At 46.1% G+C, this 24986-nt stretch overlaps 1 protein-coding gene across 1 annotated transcript in view; it reads left to right on the top strand.

The window, feature by feature from the left end:
• LOC137571708 (uncharacterized) overlaps window positions 1-12158 on the top strand; it is a 173760-nt gene extending 161602 nt beyond the window's left edge. The window contains exon 8 of the mRNA XM_068281255.1: window positions 12110-12158. Within this exon, the coding sequence (XP_068137356.1) occupies window positions 12110-12121 (12 nt within the window). The 3' untranslated portion in view covers window positions 12122-12158. The remainder of the gene's footprint in view (window positions 1-12109) is intronic.
• Window positions 12159-24986: the final 12828 nt, after the last annotated feature.

Below are 24986 nucleotides of genomic sequence, written 5' to 3'. Positions count from 1 at the left end.
CATCCACACTGACCTCTCCCTCCCCAAGCAGCGTTTACACTGACCTCTCCCTCCCCAGCAATGCCCACACTGACCTCTCCCTCCCCCAGTGGAATTCACACTGACCTCTCCCTCCCCAGCAGTGCCCACACTGACCTCTCCCTCCCCAAACAGCATCCACACTGACCTCTCCCTCCCCCAGCAGCACGCACACTGACCTCTCCCTCCCCAGCAGTGCCCACACTGACCTCTCCCTCCCCAGCAGCATTCACACTTCATGGTAAGGGGTGTTGTGGGCTGTGGCTAGAGATGTTACAGGGAGTGTCTTAAAGTGTCCCTCTTTCTTATCTTAAGAAAGTTGGGTGGTATGATATTTCTTATTTCCACTGTTAATATAAAGGAAAAGCAGAGAGGATCAGTGGGGTTAAAATGATGAAATGTTGCCTTTTGCTGAATAATTCTTTGTGGTATGCGTGATTAGGGGTGTGAGGTGTATCTTTACCTTTAAAGTTTACCTGAGCTGTAAACAAGGATTTATTCTTTCCCGGGTCTTCGCTGTCATCAGTGGGCTCCCTCTGTGTCTGTCTGATCCTATCTGTTCCGCCAACTGTCAGCCCTGTCCCTGACTTCCTCAGTGCCACTGCCCCTGACTTCCTCAGTGCCACTGCTCCTGACTTCATCAGTGGCTGGGAGTGTTCTGTGCCACAGCAGTTACAGGCTTTAACTAACTGCGCAGTAGGCATGGGAGCGTGACTAGGGAGGCATGCGGCTAAGTCTGTGCATGCTCAGTAGTCCCCAACTGCGGGGCTGACAACAACAGAACGGATGGACACTGAGGGAGCCTATGGATTTCAGGGAGCTGGAGGAAGCCCCAGGTAAATATAAATCCTTGTGGTGTTTTTGTCTCAGGTTTACTTTAAGGATGTCCCTCTTTCTAATGTCAAAATGTTGGGAAGTATGTACTACCACCACCAAACAGGGGACCACTAGTTTATTAATACCATATCAGGGCCAGGTAGAAAGCTAAAGGGGCACAGGGAAACCACTGGCAGGGAGGAGTTCTGTGGGGGAGGGGGGGAGCTGGCCAAAAGTTTGCTATGGGGCCCAGTGAGTAGTAGCTACGCCCCTGTGTCTGGCCGGGGTCTGCCTCCCACAGCGGCGCTGATTTCCAGAAATGAGCTGAGGCGTCTCTTTGTCATAGCAACGAAAGACGCTCAGCTCATCAACCCTCGAAGCCAGTCAGGGTGCGCCCCCCCCCCTTTCCTGCGTGAGCCCTGTCCCTTGACTCAAGTCTGATGACGTCATTCCGACCTGCCCTCCCTTTCCCTCCTCCATTGTGGCTATGCCTATGTGTGAAAGTACGTAGCTACTCTATACCTCCCAACTTTTTGAGATGAGAAAGAGGGACATGTAAGCCACACCAATATCACACGCCCCGTCACACCCCTAGTCATGCATACCATAAAGATTTCATAAGAAAAATATGTTGTTTTATAATTCAAACCACGCTGGTTCTTTCTATCCTTGGTCATTTTCCTTCATATTAGCATTTTAAAATTAGTAATATATCAATTTAAAGGATTAGTCAAACAAACACATTTTTAGTAGATATATATATATTTATATATTTACATAGAAAGAGGGACAAATGAGGAGGAAAGAGGGACAGAGGGACCAGGCTCCCAAAGAGGCACTGTCCCTCTTCGGTAAGAGCATAGAAATTCCTATGGGTCCTAGAAGCCAAAGGTACCCTCAGTTCTTTTATTACATTATGCAGGGGGAGGCAGCAGAGGGGGTTAAAGAGGGAGGGGGGGGCAAATCTGCTACTTTGCTTGGGGCCCCATTTGGCCTTAATCTGGCTCTGGTGTCGAAGCAAAAAGGTGAATTATAACAGTGGTGCCGAAACCCGGGACCTCTCGATTATATGAATTATAACAGAGGGGAAAACCCTTTGTTGTTTTGTCCATAATTGTAGAGAGTGTAAGATTCGCCCTTTCCTGACCTCTGCCACCACCAAACTCCTCATCCATGCCCTCATAATTTCCCGCCTTGACTACTGCAATGCCCTTCTGTCTGGTTTCCCTATGACCCGAACAGCCCCACTGCAGTCCATCATGAATGCGGCAGCCAGAATTATCCACTGCTCCCATCGCTCCACCATGGCAGATCCCCTCCTAGAATCCCTCCACTGGCTTCCTATCCAGTCCAGAATCAGATTCAAGATACTGTGTCTGACCTACAAATCTGTCCACAAAACCTGTCCAACCTACATTTCCGATCTTATTCAGAGGTACACACCTAGCCGCTCACTCCGATCTTCCAATGAACTTCGCCTACCCGCCCCCCGCATCACCCAGTGCCATGCACGCCTCCAGAACTTCTCAAGAGCTGCTCCAACACTATGGAACTCCCTACCTCCACCCATTAGGACAGCCCCACAGGATCAGAACTAGCATGAGCACTAGCCAATCACTGCTGCAGTGAAGGCTGTGTCCAAGCTAGCAGGACTGGAAGGACTATGAAGTTCACAGGATCAGAGCTAGCAGGAGCGCTAACCATTCACCACCTCAGTGATGGTTGCGTCCGGACTAGCAGGACTGGATGGACTCTGCAGTTTACCCAGGAACAGCAACCGTCCACAAGCAAGGCAAGACAATTCACAATTGAAACACGGGACCCAGCAAACAGCTATGGCAAAGCTGAATGCTATGACAGGCAAGATGACAAGGGAGGAAGAGGCTTTTATAGGAAAATCATCCAATGAGAGCAGGCAAGCAAATTCCAACACAGCTGAATAGTAATCACTCAATCCTGTGTTACTTTGTTTGGAGGCTACAGGCTGATTGCAGATGGATTGGAACTCTCATTACAAATGCATACAACATTTTGCAACAATATGCATGCAGGGAATTCAGGACAGTCTGGCTGCAGCTCATCTGGAACAAGTCATAGGTGGATTCCTGACCGCATCCTGAGCTGCTCTGAACTGCAGAGTGATTGCAGAGGGTAATGACACTTACCAAAACTATGCAACTGAATACATGCAGAGAAATCAGAACTGCCTAGTTGCAGTTCCACTGTAACCAACAGGACATACTACAGGAGACATCCTGACAATACATTTTGCATCGTATGACAAACGTGACAATTCGTTTGGATGGCATCTGCGCATTCAAGTATTTTGAATATTTTTTAAAGTGCTTCAGGCAGTTTTTCGGCTGTTCTGCACTTCTTTGAGGACACTGAATGCGTGCTCAATCTGGATTAACTGGATTGTTCATCTAACTAGTTTCTTTACATAAGCTGACGTATTCATCATATATTTCATGTGAGGTATGTATTTTATGTAACGCAAGAGTCCTACTGTATTACGTGGGTAATTACTGTATATTGTGTTGCTCATAAAGCATATTCATTGATTGTAATGTTTTACTCATTTGGTATAATATGTTTGATATATCACTCCTGCTAAAAATCACCATTTTATTTGATACCAGGCAGTTTTCAGCTTTCCTTCCTCCAATATAACTCTTGCATGGCAATTGTTATAAGTTGGGTAGTCATACCCCATCAGTTTTCACCTATGTTGTTTATTAGTCAAGGTTTGTTTTGTTGCTTGTTTTCCAGTTATTGATTACACAGCATATAGAGATTGAATCCAGAGCTGGATCATCCACAAGGTATTAAGCAGGTGCCTAGGGTATTGTGAGTGTCCAGGGGCCTGACTGCCACCTTTTCTGACTCCCATTTTTCATCTTACCTTAAAGGCATCATCAGTCAGATAATGCTACCCCCAGTACTACTTACCCGGGTGTTCCTCCAGCCTCTGGCAGTCGCTATGTCCCTCACTGCAGCACCACTCTCCGCCACTGGCTCCCTTTTCCCGGCGGGGCTTTGCCAGGTGTCCTCTACTGTGCCTGCGCGTGGGCCACTGTCAATCACCTCCACGTGGTCCGGAGTATACTGTGCAGGTGCAGAACTACTGTGCCTGCGCAGTACACCCCAGGCCACGTGGAGGTGATTGACAGCGGCGCTCACGCAGGCGCAGTAGAGGATGACCTGGAGGTCTTTCTACACACTGTCAGGGACTGGGGGTCAGCGGCGGAGAGCGGAGCTGCGGCTAGAGACGTAGCGGCTGCCAGGGCCTGGAGGAAGACCCAGGTAAGTAGTACTGGGGTTAGCATTATCTTATTGATGACTCCTTTTAACAAAAAAGCCAGGTGGTCAGCAGGGGAAGCCAAATCTGCTGTTCTGCCTAGGACCCCATTTCACATTAATCCTTCTCTGATTGAGGCTGCTTTCACAGTAAGACGCTACAGGCGCACGTTAGTGCAGCCTGTAACGCAGCCCAACTCACAGTAATGAAAAATCAATGGGCTGTCCACAGTTCCCACATTGCATTACATTGTAACGCTGCACGTTATTTAAAAGTGCAGCATGCTGTGCGTTCTTGTTTGCACATGCTCAGTATTGTGTTTTTGTTTTTTGAGGAGGAGAGGAGGAGGGGAGAGTCCACTATTGTTAGCCACATGGCTAATTAATATTCACTGCACTGACGTGTAGTGATAGGAAGTTCGGCTCAATTCATTGAAAAGAGCCGCACTTCCTATCTCTACTGTTCAGAATCGATTCATTGAAAAGAGCCGGACTTCCCATCACTAGGTTCAGTCCTGCTGCTCTGAGTCGATTCTAAACAGTAGAGATAGGAAGTCCGACTTCCCATCACTACTGCAGTGTTTACTTCCTGGAGCGGCCGCTGCTTGGCTGGTGGGACCAGTGATGCGAAGTGTTCTGATCACGTGGTCCCCGCAAGGTATGAGACAAAAAAGGCGCACCAACAGCCGCACAACGCGGCTCACTGTGGCATCCACCTCCAACACCACCATGCGTTGCGTTAGGGGCACGTTATGCGACCTTAACATACCCTAAAACGCAACCTCTTGGTGTGAAAGAGGCCTTAATCTCTCCAGAAGCAACACATGGTAATAAAATACGTAATAAAATACTTTTCAGTAGTGTAAGCATACCTCCCAACTTTTTGATGTAAGAAAGAGGGACATTTAAGCCACACCCCTAATCACACCCCCAACACACCCCTAGTTATAAGCTATGATAAAGATTTTGTAAGATATATGTGTTGTTTTATCATTCAAACCACACTGGTCCTTTCTATCCTGGTCCATTATCCTTCTAATTCAACATTTGACAATAAGAAATATATCAATATAAATGATAATAAAGTCAAGTACACACAATTTAAGTAGTAAAATACATAGATTTACATAGATCTGTACATCAGTCCTGAAAGAGGGACACATGAGGAAGAAAGAGGGACAGAGGGATTGGATTCCCAAAGAGGGACTGTCCCTCCAAAAGAGGGTCAGTTGGGAGCTATGGTGTAATGGTGCCCATACATGGCACAATTTTCTAATTTTTTTCAATTACTTAATTTTGTTTGATTATTCCATTAGATCAAATATAAAGATTTTTCCAACATGTCTGATCAGATTTTTATTGAAAAAATGGGATAATAATTCATTTTTCTTGATAAAAAAAAAGATTCTTTTTGATTTTACAGTTTTGGTCGAATAAATGGTAAAATCTAACATTTGTATTGTACTGTGTATGGGCACCATTAGGGAGAATAAAAATAAACAACCTAGTTTTAACTGGTCATCTTTTTGCCTTTGAGAAGACAGTGGGTCTGATATATCATTATTGTGGCAAGGGGCAGTAACATGTAATCAGTATAATATCCCAGTAAGATCTTTTTAAAAAAAATAGTGCCATGGGTGGCAGCACATCAGGGGTTTACTGTGTGATTTCCAGTCACTACTATGGAACTTTATGCTCCAAATGATGGCTGCAGTGATTGGCAGACAAATAGCTGGTAACCCTGGTTTTTAAGCATGGATATACTAAGGGCTCTTTCACATTACATAACGCGTGCAGAACCTGATTTCGTGCACGCATTATGACTTATGGTGGGACTTTTGGAAGTTGCGGTTAGACGCTAGTTTTTATTTACCCGATGGAGAAACGCTTGCAGCGGACGATTAAAACGTCCCAGAAGCGTTACAACATAATGCCCTGGAACGCTTTGTGTAATGTGAAAGTCAACAGACTTACCACATCTTAGGAGCGATCCGTCAAAACGCACGGATCAACCCCTAGTGTGAAAGAGCCCTAAGAGGGAACATATCATCAAATCAATATTATGTCACTTTTTTTAAAATTAAAAACAAACAAACACCTAAATAAAACAGCCTAGCCCAACTCCCCCCCCCCCCCAGCTTTACTTATACTGCGCAGAAGTACCCAGGTAAACATAGGTGTCCTAACTCTGGCCCTGTAAGTAACATGCATAGTGCAGACATGCAAACACATTCATTGCATCAAACCTATCAATGGATTAGGAGCACACATCCTGACGTCCTCTCCTGGGACAGACAGTGCATCTTACCAATCGCACAAGAGAGCTAACGTTATGTGTCCATGTGCACCATGCGCATACACCAGCATAAGCTGTCTGCATGCTGACAAACATACAGGGGAAGGGGGGACTGCACCGAATTGGACCCTAGCCACAGGGGTCAATGATAAGAATAAACATACATATATCCAGGCACATCGCCTATAGTTAGGACATTAAATAAGTTATTAGGGAAAGGGAGGTACTGAAAGGGGTGTGGCTACAAAGCAGCAAAAATCTATTAACCCTTCGCACTCTCGCATGCAAATGTTCAAACAAATGCATTCACAGATTCACTCATCCAGGCACAACTGTTATCCCTACAGCTAAGTTAAAAGCCAGGGTTTTAGTTCACAGAAGAATGCATTCTTATGCTTAGTCACCTATACTGCGCAGAAGTACCCAGGTAAACATAGGTGTCCTAACTCTGGCCCTGTAACATGCATAGTGCAGACATGCAAACACATTCATTGCATCAAACCTATCAATGGATTAGGAGTACACATCCTGACGTCCTCTCCTGGGACAGACAGTGCATCTTACCAATCGCACAAGGGAGCTAACATTATGGACTCTATTCATAAAAAAATTGTGGCGAAAAAACTCCTGGAGGGAAAATACCACAGCGGTATTTTAGACTTCTGGGTGGTCATACATAAAAATGTTGGCAGCTGCGATGCAAGTGCGGAGATCTCCCACTGAAGGCTGGCGGTAAGCTGTCGGAAGGCTGGTGGAAACACGCCGGCAGAGTCCCTCCGTGCACTGCTCTCTCTGGGAGGTCTGTCCCATTCACTTGTATGTAATCCGCAGGCTTTGAGGAAGCGGTATTTCCCGTCCACATACCGCTTCCTCTAATCTTTATGAATGGCCATTTTGTTACTTTTTTCTAGATAAATCTAGGAAAACACTGCAGAAGGCGAAAATTTCTCGTTCTGCTGGGGGATTGTAGATTTTCATGCGGGAACAGCTTTTATGAATGCCCACTTTGCTAAATGGTCAGAAAAGTCCGCTGTTTTGAGCAGAAAACTTGCGGTAACCTTTTATGAATAGAGCCCCATGTGTCCATGTGCACCATGCACATACACCAGCATAAGCTGTGTGCATGCTGACAAACACTAAGGCCTAGTGCACACCAAAAAACGCTAGCAGATCCGCAAAATGCTAGCAGATTTTGAAACACTTTTTCTTCTTTTTCTGTAGCGTTTCAGCTAGCGTTTTGCGGCTTTGTGTAGCGGTTTTGGTGTAGTAGATTTCATGTATTGCTACAGTAAAGCTGTTACTGAACAGCTACTGTAACAAAAAACGCCTGGCAAACCGCTCTGAAGTGCCGTTTTTCAGAGCGGTTTGCGTTTTTCCTATACTTAACATTGAGGCAGAAACGCATCCGCAATCCAAAGTCTGCTGCAGCCCGGGAGTATGCGTTTCTGCAAAACGCCTCCCGCTCTGGTGTGCACCAGCCCATTGAAATACATTACCCTAGCGGATCGGCACCCGCAGGCGGATCGCAAACCGCAGCGGAAACGCTCTGGTGTGCACTAGGCCATACAGGGGAAGGAGGGAGTGCACTGAATTAGACCCTAGCCACAGGGGTCAGTAACAAGAAAAAAATACATATATCCAGGCACATCGCCTCTAGTTAGGACATTAAATAAGTTATTAGGGAAAGGGAGGTACTGAAGGGGGTGTGGCTACAAAGCAGCAAAAATCTATTAACCCTTCGCACTCTCGCATGCAAATGTTCAAACAAATGCATTCACAGATTCACTCATCCAGGCACAACTGTTATCCCTACAGCTAAGTTAAAAGCCGGGGTTTTAGTTCACAGAAGAATGCATTCTTATGCTTAGTCACCTATACTGCACAGAAGTACCCAGGTAAACTAGACTAACTAGAGGCGATGTGCCTGGATATATGTATTTTTTTCCAAGCTTTACTTACCTCTCAAACTAAAATAACTAGGAGGGTGAAGCCAAAAAAGCATGGGGTTGCACTCTCAGATTCATACTAATGTGCATGACTGCTAACATAGTGGTGGCGGAAGGATGGGGGTGGGGAATTACCTGGTAAGAGCGTTGCCAAATTTTTCCTGTATTTGCATACTTCTTCCAATCTTGAAAGATCAGGGATCATTTCCACTCCTGGTACCAGGTAGAGACAATAGAATGGAGGGCTAGAACCTCTTCACCCCAAAGATAAGGTGATTACCAAATAGCCACTCCCACCCAAGTGTAAAGGAAAAAGCGGTCAGTGCTTTTTTCTGATATTTTACAGTTGTGTAACCTAGCCCTATTCTCACTTGTGCTGTCCCTCTAACGATGCCTAATCCTATCCCACCCCCTGTGCCACAATCTCCACCGATAGAAGTGCCACCTTTGCGGTTAAAAAATCCCTCTGCTTGTATCTGTGCCAGTGATTAGCAAAGCGCTGTAACAATGTATCCCTATGGGACCATTCACAGGGCTGGTTCACACTGGGATGCTTTTCAGCACTTTGCCGATCACTGGTGATAATTGCTGTGCAAATGTTTCCCTATGGTATCATTCTCACTGCAGTGTTTTCAATTTTCATAATTTGCACGCTGCATTTTGGGGGAGGTCAGGATGTGAATCTTGTTCTCTTGAATGGGAATCATAATCGCAAATTGTGGAAAAATCACAAAATTTAATGCTGAAAAATAGCGATAGAAATTGCGATTTGTGCTCCAAGTATGAACCAGCTCTCAGTGTAGCATTTGCAATTTGTATAAATCACAAATGCACGCCATGTGGCATAACAGAAGTGATCGCTATGCAAATTCCCACAAACTAGAAACACTAAGCACAATTATGATCCCAAGGCAATTGTGATTGCATTTTGTGATCTGTGTGTGACTGAGTCTTTTCTGTACACATGACAGCTGAAATCAAATCTAGACAGTTCTCACCTGGTAAATGTGGCCGGTAAGCCCAAGTTAACCAGTGAATGAGCAGCTGTCCTACTCAAAGTCCAGGTTTGCTGTGGAAGTTCCTTCATTAAAGTGTACCAGAGCTGAAAAATTAAAAAGATTTTATACATACGTGGGGCTTTCTCCAGCCCCATCCACTCCGATCGATCGCACGCCGCCATCCTCCACTGCTCGCAGCTTCGGGAACCTGCACTTCCGTCAGTCGGTGCCAGTCTAACGTAAGGGAAGTGTGCTGTTTGCGTATCTCTCCAGAAGCCACTGGAGAGATACGTCGAGAGCGCACTTCTCTTGCATACCTGGCCACGATTGACAGTCAGTGACGGGACCCTGTTCCCGAAGCTGCGGGCAGCGGAAAATGGCGGCGTGGGAGCGATCAAAGCGGATGGGGCTGGAGGAAGCCCCACATATGTATAAAGTCTTTTTAATTTTTCAGCTCTGAGTCCCTATAAGTGCCTAGGGCAATCTCTGGGTGCAAAGGGAAATGTGTTGTGCTTCAGCAAACAGTGTACTGTCCTAATATTTGTAAATAAGCATACGTTGAATGATTTGCTATGTGTGAAAAATTATAGCTTTACACACAATTCTGGTCGTGCTGCTACTTACTGATGATTATTATTATTTATTGGATTTATATAGCACCAACATATTACGCAGCACTGTTAAATACATAAGATTACAGACGATGATAACGGGTGACCGACAACAGAGCACAGGTAGTAAGCAATAATATTCTGTCATAGACCTGGACATCGAGAATGTTGAAACCAGGTATCAGGGGCTCTAAGGGCTTGTTCACACTAAGGGCTCTTTTGGGATTTTTTAAGCGCCTGCGATTTTCAAAATCGCTTGTGCAATGATTCCCTATGAGAGTGTTCACATATTAGCGGTTTGATTCCGATCAACTCACCAAAGCTCTGCCTGTACTATTTTGGGGAGATTTGCCCTGAGTGGATGGTATAGGGAAATCGCAAAGCACTTGAAAAAACGCTTTGTATAGCGATTTCAAGAGCGCTTTTAAGAATTAATACATTGTATTTATTCTTTTCCATGTCAAAGAGTTCCCTTCCTGACTTGCGTCAGGAAGTGAAAAAACAAATCACTCTGTAAAAGCGCTTAGAAAAGCGCTTTATAAAAAAAATCGCAGCGCAGGTACGAGCTAAAAAACATCACCCACAAAATCGCAAAATGCTGGTGTCAGCGATCGCGATTTATGATGTGAACAAGGCCTTAGGGCCTGTTTCCATTTTGTGCGATTCGCTGCCTTTCCAGGCATGTGAATTTGGACGGGTACACAGCCTATTGAACTCAATAAGCTGCCATCTTATTCATGTGGAAAAGAAATCAGATTGCATGCAGCAAATGGAGACTGCATGCAAATCCCTTTAGCCATGCATGCCACTGTTAGATGGATTCAGATGTGCCTCAAATCGCAGCTGTGCCGGCATCATGTCTCACAAGACTGCAAGTTTTCACATTATATACGAAAAATCGTATACGGCATACGAAAATAACAGACTGCTAGTTTTATTCACGCATACAATTTCATGCAAAAATTTGCATGAAATGGAAACTAGCTCATTCACAGTTATTGGGTTTCATATACATGCACATTTTCATTGTGAAATTTCGTGGAAAAATCGGACAAGTGGAAATCTAGCCTTAGGGCCTGAGCCCACTAACGCAGTTGTGCACAGTTGTACACAGTTGTGTTCGCTTTTCAGCATCTGTAATGTGTTGGACACAACTGTGCACAACTGCGTTAGTGGGCTCAGGCCCTTACAGAAAGGAGCTGAGAGGGGACATGTTAGGGAACTTATTTATTGTATAACATAATTTATCCACTAAAGAAAAAGTATTTTTCTTTAGTGGATAAATTATGCCTGGTATTATTTATATTGTAAGAACTACTTACAATAGATCTGTTAATTAATACAATGTTAATACATGTAAGGGGTGGGTCACACTTGGTGCTTTTTCAGCACTTTGCTGATCGGAGGAGATCGGCAAAGCGCTGCTACTTATGTATACCTATGGATACATCCACACTGCGGCGTTTGCGATTTTCGATCAATCACAAACACACTGCATGCAGTGTTTTTGGGGTGATTTCACTGTGATTCTCCGTCTATTGATGAGAATAACAACCGCAAATTGCGCTGAAATCACAAGATTTTGCCCTGAATCACGATCGCAGAGCAAATGCAATCACGGGGCAAGTGGCAGGCAAGCGCTGAGTGTGAACTAGCTTTAACATACGTGTAATTACCTTGGAGCAGAAAGGAAAATGAACCTAGACGTCATAGTACAAAACTATTTGCATCTCTTTCTTACGCAAGGAGTGGCCAGCATACCTTACAGGTCAGTGTCATAAACAAGAAAATCCAGAATTTCTGTTTCATGGTGAGGGAAGGACATGCTCTTCAAAAAGGAATCTGGAATCATGCTTTTTATTATTTGATCATAATCAATGCACAATCTATACAATCATTTGTCAGCAGATTTTTTTTTTATTATTTTCTGATAAATATACCATGCTAATATGCTGTAGCTGGACAGGCAGCAATGTACATTGCATCATTTCACAAACTCAAGCTAGACATTAAAAAGACATGACTCTGGGTGCATGAAAGGAAATAAAGTTCAGGGAAGTAAAGAAAATGAGATTAATGACAAGACATCCAATTAATTAGAGAATATTTTTTTTCTTTTTTAAGGGATACCGGTAATGTCACAAAAAAGATACCTACATAAGAAAAGGGAAGCCTCTGGATGGTCCAGGAGCCTACCATCGCGTGCATGAAAAAAGGGCGCAATGAAAAAAGGGCCCGGCTGGATAACGAAATGGCGCCGGTGGATAACGAAAGCTGATAACAATAAACATCGTTGTCAAACTTTGTTAATGATAAATACCATTGCAAAAACAGAGGGGAAATAATAATGAAAAGATATTAAGGTTAAAAATCGTTATGTAATTTAACAATACAGCTTAACCAACCCTACTCTCACACAGAACCCTCCCCTAGTGGTGCCTAACCCTAACCACCACCCCCTGGTGGTGCCTAACCCTAACCACCACCCCTGGCCGGTTTTGCCTAGCCCTAACCCCCCCTGGTGGTGCCTAACCCTAACCACTCCCTCTACAAAAGCACCCTTTTACACATAGAAATGATAATATCTTTGATAACGTAAAATCTGTACATACAAACGAAATAATATGACAAAAACTATAACGTTGCAAACTTCTAAAATAATAACATCCTTCAAACACTATAATGTTCTAAGGTTATTAACCACTTGAGGACCGTGGGCTTTACCTCCCTTAAGGACCAGGCACTTTTTTTCCATGCAGACCACTGCAGCTTTCACGGTTTATTGCTTGCTCATACAACCTACCACCTAAATGAATTTTGGCTCCTTTTCTTGTCACTAATAAAGCTTTCTTTTGGTGCTATTTGATTGCTGCTGCGATTTTTACTTTTTATTATATTCATCAAAAAAGACATGAATTTTGTCAAAAAAATGATTTTTTTAACTTTCTGTGCTGACATTTTTCAAATAAAGTAAAATTTCTGTATACATGCAGCACGAAAAATGCGGACAAACATGTTTTTGATTAAAAAAAAAAACATTCAGCCTATATTTATTGGTTTGGGTAAAAGTTATAGCGTTTACAAACTATGGTGCAAAAAGTGAATTTTCCCATTCTCCAGCATCTCTGACTTTTCTGACCCCCTGTCATGTTTCATGAGGGGCTAGAATTCCAGGATAGTATAAATACCCCCCAAATGACCCCATTTTGAAAAGAAGACATCCCAAAGTATTCACTGAGAGGCATAGTGAGTTCATAGAAGATATTATTTTTTGTCACAAGTAAGCGGAAAATGACACTTTGTGACAAAAAAAAAAGTTTCCATTTCTTCTAACTTGCGACAAAAAAAAAATGAAATCTACCACAGACTCACCATGCCCCTCTCTGAATACCTTGAAGTGTCTACTTTCCAAAATGGGGTCATTTGTGGGGTGTGTTTACTATCCTGACATTTTGGGGGGTGCTAAATTGGAAGCACCCCTGTAAAGCCTAAAGGGGCTCATTGGACTTTGGGCCCCTTAGCGCAGGTAGGCTGCAAAAAAGTGCCACATATGTGGTATTGCCGTACTCAGGAGAAGTAGTATAATGTGTTTTGGGGTTTATTTTTACACATACCCATGCTGGGTGTGAGAAATATCTCTGTAAATGACAATTGTTTGATTTTTTTTTTACACACAATTGTCCATTTACAGAGATATTTCTCCCACTCAGCATGGATATGTGTAAAATACACCCCAAAACACATTATACTACTTCTCCTGAGTACGGAGATACCACATGTGTGGCACTTTTTTGCACCCTAACTGCGCTAAGGGGCCCAAAGTCCAATGAGTACCTTTAGGATTTCACAGGTCATTTTTGTTTCAAGACTACTCCTCACGGTTTAGGGCCCCTAAAACGCCAGGGCAGTATAGGAACCCCACTAATGACCTCATTTTAGAAAGAAGACACCCCAAGGTATTCTGTTAGGAGTATGGTGAGTTCATAGAAGATTTTATTTTTTTGTCACAAGTTAGTGGAAATTGATTTTAATTGGTTTTTTCACAAAGTGTCATTTTCCGCTAACTTGGGACAAAAAAATAAAATCTTCTATGAACTCACCATACTCCTAACGGAATACCTTTGGGTGTCTTCTTTCTAGAATGGGGTGGGGGAGGGGCATTTGTGGGGTTCCTATACTGCCCTGGCATTTTAGGGGCCCTAAACCGTGAGGAGTAGTCTTGAAACCAAATGTCGCAAAATGACCTGTGAAATCCTAAAGGTACTCATTGGACTTTGGGCCCCTTAGCGTACTTAGGGTGTAAAAAAGTGCCACACATGTGGTACCGCCGTACTCAGGAGAAGTAGTATAATGTGTTTTGGGGTGTATTTTTACACATACCCATGCTGGGTGGGAGAAATATCTTTGTAAATGACAATTGTTTGATTTTTTTTACACACAATTGTCCATTTACAGAGAGATTTCTCCCACCCAGCATGGGTATGTGTAAAAATACACCCCAAAACACATTATACTACTTTTCCTGAGTATGGCGGTACCACATGTGTGACACTTAGGTGCCTAGGTGCGCTAAGGGGCCCAACATCCTATTCACAGGTCATTTTGAGGCATTTGTTTTCTAGACTACTCCTCACGGTTTAGGGCCCCTAAAATGCCAGGGCAGTATAGGAACCCCACAAGTGACCCCATTTTAGAAAGAAGACACCCCAAGGTATTCCGTTAGGTGTATGGCGAGTTCATAGAAGATTTTATTTTTTGTCACAAGTTAGTGAAAAATGACACTTTGTGAAAAAAACCCAATAAAAATCAAAATATGAACTCATCATACACCTAACAGAATACATTGGGGTGTCTTTTTTCTAAAATGGGGTCACTTTGTGGGGTTCCTATACCACCCTGGCATTTTACGGGCCAAAACCGTGAGTAGTCTGGAAACTAAATGTCTCAAAATGACTGTTCAGGGGTATAAGCATCTGCAAATTTTGATGACAGGTGGTCTATGAGGGGGCAAATTTTGTGGAACCGGTCATAAGCAGGGTGGCCTTTTAGATGACAGGTTGTATTGGGCCTGATCTGATGGATAGGAGTGCTAGGGGGGTGACAGGAGGTGATTGATGGGTGTCTCAGGGGGTGGTTAAAGGGGTTAGAGGGGAAAATAGATGCAATCAATGCACTGGGGAGGTGATCGGAAGGGGGTCTGAGGGGGATCTGAGGGTTTGGCCGAGTGATCAGGAGCCCACACGGGGCAAATTAGGGCTTGATCTGATGGGTAGGTGTGCTAGGGGGTGACAGGAGGTGATTGATGGGTGTCTCAGGGGGTGGTTAGAGGGGAAAATAGATGCAATCAATGCACTGGGGAGGTGATCGGAAGGGGGTCTGAGGGGGATCTGAGGGTTTGGCCGAGTGATCAGGAGCCCACACGGGGCAAATTAGGGCTTGATCTGATGGGTAGGTGTGCTAGGGGGTGACAGGAGGTGATTGATGGGTGTCTCAAGGTGTGATTAGAGGGGGGAATAGATGCAAGCAATGCACTGGCAAGGTGATCAGGGCTGGGGTCTGAGGGCGTTCTGAGGGTGTGGGCGGGTGATTGAGTGCCCTAGGGGCAGATAGGGGTCTAATCTGATAGGTAGCAGTGACAGGGGGTGATTGATTGTTAATTAGTTGGTGATTGGGTGCCCGCAAGGGGCAGATTAGGGTCTGATCTGATGGGTAACAGTGACAGGTGGTGATAGGGGGTGATTGATGGGTGATTGATGGGTAATTAGTGGGTGTTTAGGGTAGAGAACAGATGTAAACACTGCACTTGGGAGGTGATCTGACGTCGGATCTGCAGGCGATCTATTGGTGTGGGTGGGTGATCAGATTGCCCGCACGGGGCAGGTTAGGGGCTGATTGATGGGTGGCAGTGACAGGGGGTGATTGACGGGTGATTGACAGGTGATTGATGGGTGATTGACAGGTGATCAGGGGGATAGATGCAAACAGTACACAGGGGGGGGGGGGGTCTGGGGAGAATCTGAGGGGTGGGGGGTGATCAGGAGGGGGCAGGGGGGGGGATAAAAAAAATAGCGTTGACAGATAGTGACAGGGAGTGATTGATGGGTGATTAGGGGGGGGGGGATTAGGTGCAGCAGGGGGGGGTCTGAGGGGTGCTGTGGGCGATCTGGGGCAGGGGGGGGGGAAATCAGTGTGCTTGGGTGCGACATAGGGTGGCTGCAGCCTGCCCTGGTGGTCCCTCGGACATTGGGACCACCAGGGCAGGAGGCAGCCTGTATAATACACTTTGTAAACATTACAAAGTGTATTATACACTTTGTATGCGGCGATCCGGGTGCTAGTAACCCGCCGGCGCTTCCGAACGGCCGGCGGGTTACAGCGCGAGGTGGGCGGAGCCAGTCCCCGGCGGCCGATAGCGTCACGAATGACGCGATCGCGCCGCCCATGCCCGTAAAAGGACCGCCGCCATTTGTGAATACGGCGGTCCTTGCGGGGTCCACTTCCCGGCCGCCAATTGTCTATACGGCGGTCGGGAAGAGGTTAACGCGGCACCCTTTTTTCTGCTTTTTTTGCCATATTACCGATAATTGCATTAAAGTCTATGGTGGCGCCCTTTTTTCCTGCTACCCATACCATCCACTGGACAGCTTTACCCCTAGGAATGCCACACAACACATGAGTAGTTCCGGCTTAGTTGTGAAAAGGCTGTTACCAGGATCAGAGGAGTTAAAATATGCTACTGAGTTGGAATTCCTAGTTTGCTTGCCACTGGGGTATATGATATGATGAACAGTAGACGTATGTTTTATAAAAATATTAGAAGAATGCCTCTGCCCTGAAGAGCAGTAGTTATTGACAAGATGATAAGTAGTAAATATGTCACCAAACCAGGGTTTCCCCAATTCTTTTTGATGTCTGAAGTGTATATTTTTAATTGTCTTTGTGAGTTTTGCTTTCTTAGACCATTCCTTTCTATATTACCTTCTTGATATGCGTTAAATGTAAATAGCTAGGAGCAATTTATGTATAGAGATGGCCCGAAAGGTTCGCTGGCTGGCTGTTCGCGATCGCGGAGAACTGGGAACTTTTCCCCTCTACATCACAGTCAGCAGGCACATTATAGCCAATCAGGCTACACTCCCTCCTGGAGCCACTCCCCCCCTTATAAAGGGCAGGCCCCGCCGCCCATTATACTCACTCGTGTGCCTGCAGTAAATAGAGAAGGGACAGCTGCTGCAGTGCAGACTCCGTCATAGGGAAAGATTAGTTAGGCTCTTGTAGGTTTGTTAGCTTGCTCCTTGCTGATTCTTATTGCTAAAATAGCACCCCACAACAGCTCTTTTGAGAGCTAATCTGGTTCTTGTGATCTATTTTTTTTTCTGTGTGTCCCACTGACACTTGTGTTGCATAGACAGCCTTAATAATCCATACTGTGTGTGTTCCACTGTCAGGCCCAGCACATTCAGTGACTACCTGTGTGTGTGACAGGTGCACATTGTAATACCCATTACTGCATACATACACCTACCTACCTATTGTTCACAGTGCACCCACCCACTACCTACATGAGTTGAGCCACGCAGTGTCACTGTGCCTGTCCGCTACCTGTCTGTGTGAGACAGGTGCACATTGTAATACCCATCACTGCATATACCTACCTACCTGTTGTTCACAGTGCACCCACCTACCTACGTGAGTAAGCGCACGCAGTGTCACTGTGCCTGTCCACTACTTGTCTGTATGTGACAGGTGCACATTGTAATACCCATCACTGCATATGCCTACCTGTTGTGTTCAGTGCACCCACCTACCTACGTGAGTGCACGCAGTGTGATATACCACTCCGTGTATACCTGTTAACTGCACCTGTGTTACTGCACATTGTATTAGTCAAGTCAGTGCATACCTTTCACTTCATCCCCCCGATATGGACACAACGGACAAAACAGGCAGAGGTAGAGGCAGACCCAGAGGAAGGCCACCCGGCAGGTCTGTGCGAGGTCGTGTTGATGTGATTTCATGCGGCCCTCGACCAAAGTACAGTGCTCAGAAGAAGGCACATCCCATCAACTCCCAAGATTGTCAGGACGTGGTTGAATATTTAACACAGAACACCTCATCTTCCGCAGCCACCAGCGCTACTACAAGCACCACATCTGTTGCATTTGACACTTCGCAGGAGTTAATTGGTAGGGAATTAACTGATTCACAGCCATTACTGTTACAACCAGATGAAGGCGCTAAGCAAGTTACACCACCTCATATGTCTGAGTTAGGCGGCGACACTATGGACGTAACGTGTGAAGATGATGAAGTACCTGCTGTTGGTGCAGTTTATGAGGTGTCTGAGGCAAGTGAAGCTGGGCAGGATGATTATGATGATGACGATGATACGGATCCCACGATTCCACGTATGTTCCGAATAGATGAGATGAACAGGGGGACAGTTCAGAGGGGGAGTCAGAGAGGAGTAGGAGGAGACGAGTTGCTGAAAGAAGCAGGGGGAGCTTGTTCACAGAAACAACTGGTGGCAGTGTCCGGCGCCATCTATCGCCACCTATGGACAGCCAGCCAACATGCCCTTCAACGTCAGCTGCTGATGCCACCATAGTGCCATCACCCCAGGGGGGCTCAGCGGTTTGGAAATGTTTTCATGTGTCTGCCTCAGATCGGAGCAATGCCATCTATTGTCTCTGCCTCCAAAAATTGAACCGTGGAAAGGCCAACACTTCCATAGGGACAAGTGCCTTAGGAAAGCACATGGAGAAAAGGCACAAACTGCAGTGGGAAGAGCACCTGAGCAAAAGCAGCACACAAAAGAAAAGCCACTCTCCTTTTCCTCTTCCTCCTTCAGGTGCAGCATCTTCAGCCGCGTTCTCCCTTGCACCTTCACAGCCACCCTCCTCCACACCGCCTCTGCCCTTGAGCGGTTCCTGCTCCTCTGCCCACAGCAGCCAGGTGTCCGTGAAGGAAATCTTTGAGTGGAAGAAGCCAATTTCTGCCAGTCACCCTCTTGCCTGGCGTCTGACAGCTGGCTTGGTGGAACTGTTAGCTCACCAGCTGTTACCATACAAGCTGGTGGACTCTGAGGCCTTCCATACATTTGTGGCCATTGGGACACCGCAGTGGAAGATGCCAAGCCGCAATTATTTATCTAAAAAGGCGATACCCAAACTGTACCATGAAGTGGAGAGGCAAGTGGTGTCATCTCTGGCACACAGCGTTGGGTCAAGGGTCCACCTGACCACGGATGCCTGGCCTGCCAAGCACGGTCAGGGCCGCTACATTACTTACACAGCCCACTGGGTCAACCTGGTTGCCGATGGCAAGCAGGGAGTCCGTGGATGTGCAGCGGACCAACTTGTTGTGACACCTCCACGGCTTGCAGGCAGGCCTCCTGCCACCTACTCTCCTCCTGCTACATCCTCTTCGCTGTCGTCATCCTCCTCCTCCTTGGCTTAGTGGCAGTTCAACTCTACTGGTGCTGCGATCTCCTCTTCAGCTACACAGCCCCATCTCCCTGGGGCCTATGCTGCATGCTAGGTACGACAGTGTCACGCCATCTTAGACATGTCTTGCCTCACAGCGGAAAGTCACACTGGACCAGCTCTCCTGGCTGCTCTTAACAAACAAGTGGATCAGTGTCTGACTGTAACATCTGCAACTATGGCGGCTGCGGACACGCAGGGTATACCCGCAGCCACCTTTGTTCCCTGTTCACAGGCCTCATCCGTTCCATCGGCATCTAGCACGCCGGGAACGGTACTGTCTCGTGCTCATAGGGTCGCTGTATCGTACGGGCACGCGCGGAGACAGGACCTTTATGCTGGAAGAAGGCGCGTCAGCTGACCTGCCGGTCGGCTGACGTCAGAGGTGACTCACGCCGCTTGGATTGGCTGATTGGTAAGGGGCGCGGCTGTGAGCTCTGCTCGGCTTCTTAAGGCTTCACTGGTCATTTGCAACTTGTCTGCTGTTGCGAATACACTCGTGTTAGCGCTCAGACCTTAGACTGGTATCCGGTGTGCTTTGATCTGGGAGGAAACCAGGGATTTCAGACAAGACTAGGACTATTGTTATATTGTATTACTGATAACCTGTGTATGACTCTGGCTATACTCTGACCTTGCTATTGCTCATTGATTCTGTACTTCTGCCTATCTGACGTAGTTGCTGAACCTCTGCCTGATAACTCACTATTCTTCCTCCTCACGTTTCTGTACTGTATCTGCCTCTCAGTTGCCGAACCTTGCCTGTCAGACCTCTCTACTCACCAGTGGGCCCTTGCCACTGGTGAGGTGCTCTTTGACTGATACTCACCAGCTCCTCTGGTGAGGTTCAGTTTAAGTTATACAGCTCCTGTGACTGATAGTACCTTACCAGCTCCTCTGGTAAGGTCCAGTTAATCTATTCAGTCGCTTGTGCTGATAGTACCTTACCAGCTCCCCTGGTAAGGTTTAGCCAAACTCGTGCTGTTAGTACTTTACCAGCTCCTCTGGTAAAGCCTATTATTTATACTACTGTTGTTACAGCTAGAACCCGCCATCTCCCCTGGTGAGGGCTAGCACTGTTGTTGCAGCTAGTACCCACCAGCTCCCCTGGTGAGGTCTAGCACTGTTGTTTCAGATAGTACTCACCAGCATCTCTGGTGAGATCTATTCATTTGTTCTACTGTTGCACCAAACACTTTACACGTTTGTTTCTCAGCCTTCTATACTTGCATTATTGGTGTTACTGCAGATCACCACATAATCGGGTATAGAGTCTGTATTGTTGGTGATTCTACAGATCACACAATAATCAGACGTCTGTGTGCTACACCAATAGTTACATAGTAGAAGAGAATGTGTAGCACTTCCTCTTAGTATTAGATAAGTCTGACGTGCCAGGCCAAGATCCAGCAGCACTCCGGATCACACTGCATGAAATGGAGAGACAGCCGGCACCATCCAAGTCAATAATGCTCTTTTATTGAGATAAAAACATCTCAGCAGGTCACAGCGACGTTTCGAGGAAATCACCTCTTTATCAAGCTCATGCTGAGGACAAGTCACAAATGAACAATACAAGTTGGCGCTTATATATCAAACATGGAAATGCAGCAGCCAATCACATACACTTTACATAATGCCCAATCATAATAGTCCGTAAGTTGCCGGACCTGATGGGGAACTTAGAGGCTGCTGCCTCATAGGTACATTCAAATGGGGTCCCTCCCATCCCCCGACGCCCACCTTGGTAAACCGCCGCGGCCCCTTCCGCCCGTCAATCACCACAATCTCCTCCCATCCATCCGCCCATGGCGGACCTGACAGGGGACTAAGTGGGATGGACGCCTGTGTGTCCGCGCTCATGCGCAGACACTCTGCATCCAGACGGGCGGATGGTGACGTAGGCGGCTAGAGAAGCCGCCATGCGTCACACGCTGGTAGGGCGGGGCAGCGGTGGCGACCAATAGGAGCGCTCAAAATTCAATGCATAGTGCAATACGTGTCCATGGCGTACACGGCGCATTAGCATATGTAAACAGTCATACTGTAAGGCACAGTGCACAATATATATGTAGCAAAAGAACATACATAGGGCCCTAAGATCCATATACATATAAGAACTATCGTAGAGTCACATGCTCTCCCTACTAAGTACATGCCCAGGGTGAAGAGAATGCAATAACGTTATATGAGCCCAATAAAGATGGTATGGACATATGGAGAAAGATCAACAGGGGAAAAAACAGGGGGGCATAAGGGAGGGGGAAGGGGGAGGGGGGGGGGAAGAAAAAGGAAAGAATAATTCTAACCCAACAATACTAGATTGTATGAGCGCGGACACACAGGCGTCCATCCCACTTAGTCCCCTGTCAGGTCCGCCATGGGCGGATGGATGGGAGGAGATTGTGGTGATTGACGGGCGGAAGGGGCCGCGGCGGTTTACCAAGGTGGGTGTCGGGGGATGGGAGGGACCCCATTTGAATGTACCTATGAGGCAGCAGCATCTAAGTTCCCCATCAGGTCCGGCAACTTACGGACTATTATGATTGGGCATTATGTAAAGTGTATGTGATTGGCTGCTGCATTTCCATGTCTGATATATAAGCGCCAACTTGTATTGTTCATTTGTGACTTGTCCTCAGCATGAGCTTGATAAAGAGGTGATTTCCTCGAAACGTCGCTGTGACCTGCTGAGATGTTTTTATCTCAATAAAAGAGCATTATTGACTTGGATGGTGCCGGCTGTCTCTCCATTTCATGCAGTGTGATCCGGAGTGCTGCTGGATCTTGGCCTGGCACGTCAGACTTATCTAATACTAAGAGGAAGTGCTACACATTCTCTTCTACTAAGTGTTTTCAGCACATTGTGAGAGCACCCTCAAAACAGCATGGAGGACATCGATGTGGGGACCCTCGTATTCACTTATACCCCAGAGGAGACTATGAAAATTATGGCGCAAGTGTCTAAGGAGGTGGCTTTCTTAAATATGGCAGATGATAAGGCCATTAAGAAACAGATCTACAGAGTTGCTAAGACACACATCACCTTTGAGTTACATGCAAGAACCTTAGCGGAGTATCATAGGGTGAAACGTATACCCAGGGGAATGAGATCGAGTGTGGCCCCGATAATGTTTCCGACCGACAAGGACTTTTGTCAAAAATGGTGTCGTATATGGAACAAAGCTTCCTTTGACTCAATGGTGTTAACCATAGAGAAGATACATGAGGAATTACCTAAGCTGACTATACAGCGCCAGGAGTTGAAATCTAAACTCAAGGAACTTATTCCCATTGATGAGTATGAGGGATTTCTAGATGAGCTAACAACTAACCTGGAGACACATGAGAAACAGATCCAGTCAATCAAAAGAGACAAATATCAAAGAGATGAGTATGACTATACTCGGGGATTTGTATACAACTGGCAAAGACCCACTGGACGACCACGCTATCCAAATAAACCCAAACAGGGGGGTAGACCAGGAAGTCGACCAACGGGTAGTTAACCCGATTCATCAGACAATCCCACCTTATCATCTCAGGAGGTCCTGTCGGATTTACCATCAGGCCAAGAAGGAAACGCAGGGGCGGATATAGGAGAAGGAGGAATAAGGGAGAGGCTTCCGCCCCGACGACACCAACCATATCGCAGAACATGATAGTGGTCAACATCTCCTCCCGCCAGCTATCCTCTGCACAACTCTCTGCCCTCAATCTTGGATTGTCTTTTGCACCTCTGTATGCTCCCGACCCACTTGAGGTGGATGTTGAACTACAGCGATTTTTTCGATCTATAAAATTAAAATACTACTTCTCCATGCCAAGGACTTTGGATTTGACTCCTGCTGTTGATGTGAACTCTGACCAGTTGCAACTTAAAGATACTACGTTGCATTCGAAGAGTACTTTCCAACCCCCCTCTTGCCAGATAATTGATCTCTTTGTTAAAAAAGTAACAAATGAAGTAGACTCTTTGTTGAGGAGACCAAATTTTATGGGCCTTTCGGTCCATAGGAATATCACAAGGGAACAGCAACTGGCACTCACAGAATTGTCTGAGGATTCTGCCATAACAATTAAGCCGGCAGACAAGGGTGGAGCAGTGGTTGTTATGGATACGTCGACATATCGTGAAGAGGCCTTGCGGCAGCTTTCCGATGTGTCGACGTATCGTGAGTTGGAAACAGATCCATTACCCAATATTCAAGGTTTGATCTCAGAGGTGGTTTTGGGAGCAGTTAGAACTAATGTCATTGATGAGAAGTTGGCTAACTTTCTTTTGCAGGAACATCCCATTACCCCTGTGTTGTATCTTTGTCCCAAAATTCACAAACGATTGGACAATCCCCCCGGCCGCCCGATTGTAGCCGGGGTAGACTCTGTATTTGCTCCAGTAGCAAAATACCTCGATCAATTGTTGAGACCGTTTGTGATAGCACTTAAGTCCTATTTGCGTGATACGCAGATGTTTCTTAATATTCTTCGATCTATGGATCCATTGCAGGGGCCCTGCCTCTTGGTTACGTTGGATGTGGAGAGCCTCTACACCTCCATCCCACATGATGGGGGTGTAGAGGCGGTCCGCTATCTATTGGAGACCGCATCAGATTATACACCGGTGCAGATTGGGTTCATTTGTGAGCTCTTGAACATTGTGTTGCGGTATAATTATTTCCGATTTGATGATACCTTCTACATGCAGGTGAGGGGCACCGCCATGGGGTCGAATGTGGCTCCGTCCTACGCAAACATTTTCATGGGCGTGTATGAAGACATGTTTGTCTACACGAACCTATTGTTTCAAAAGTATGCCATTCATTGGTACAGATATATAGATGATGTGTTTTGCGTGTGGGCGGGGCCGCTTTCGACCCTGCAACAGTTTGTGGGGGAACTCATGAATAGATGTGGAGACATTAAACTTACCATACATAGCTCACCAGATCAGGTTAGTTTTTTAGACACAATGGTCATTAGACAGGGTGATAGATTGGTGACCGACCTCTATGTTAAGCCCACGGATGTGAACTCCCTTCTCCATTACGGGAGTTTCCATCCGGGGGCTACTAGGAGGTCGGTCCCCATTAGCCAATTCCAGAGGATATGCCATATAGTTGAGGATGAGGAGGTGCGGGGGAGGAGGATGGAGGAGATGCAACAAAAATTTCTTTTGAGGGGTTATCCCACAGACACTCTAGAGAGGGCCAGGACAAGGGTGGGTGGATATGGTAGGAATCGGAGACCTAGACAATCTATGCAGAATCGTATTCCCTTTGTCACAAGATACAACACACAGAGTGACAATATAGCCAAGATAATTAGACGCCACTGGCATTTATTGTCCGAGAGCTTTCCTGAAGTGGAGCACTATAGAAATCCCCCCCTGGTCTCATATAGGAGACCACCCACTTTACGAGACCGTTTGGTACATGCAGATACTAGGCAAGACACTGCTGCATCACAGTTAACAAAGAGGCAAGGGACATACCCATGTCTCAACTGTGTGCATTGCA

Source organism: Hyperolius riggenbachi, chromosome 4 (assembly GCF_040937935.1).
Source record: "Hyperolius riggenbachi isolate aHypRig1 chromosome 4, aHypRig1.pri, whole genome shotgun sequence".
Classification (NCBI taxonomy): domain Eukaryota; kingdom Metazoa; phylum Chordata; class Amphibia; order Anura; family Hyperoliidae; genus Hyperolius; species Hyperolius riggenbachi.
The sequence above is the reverse complement of the archived record's forward strand: the minus strand, read 5'-3'. Positions and strand labels throughout refer to the sequence as shown.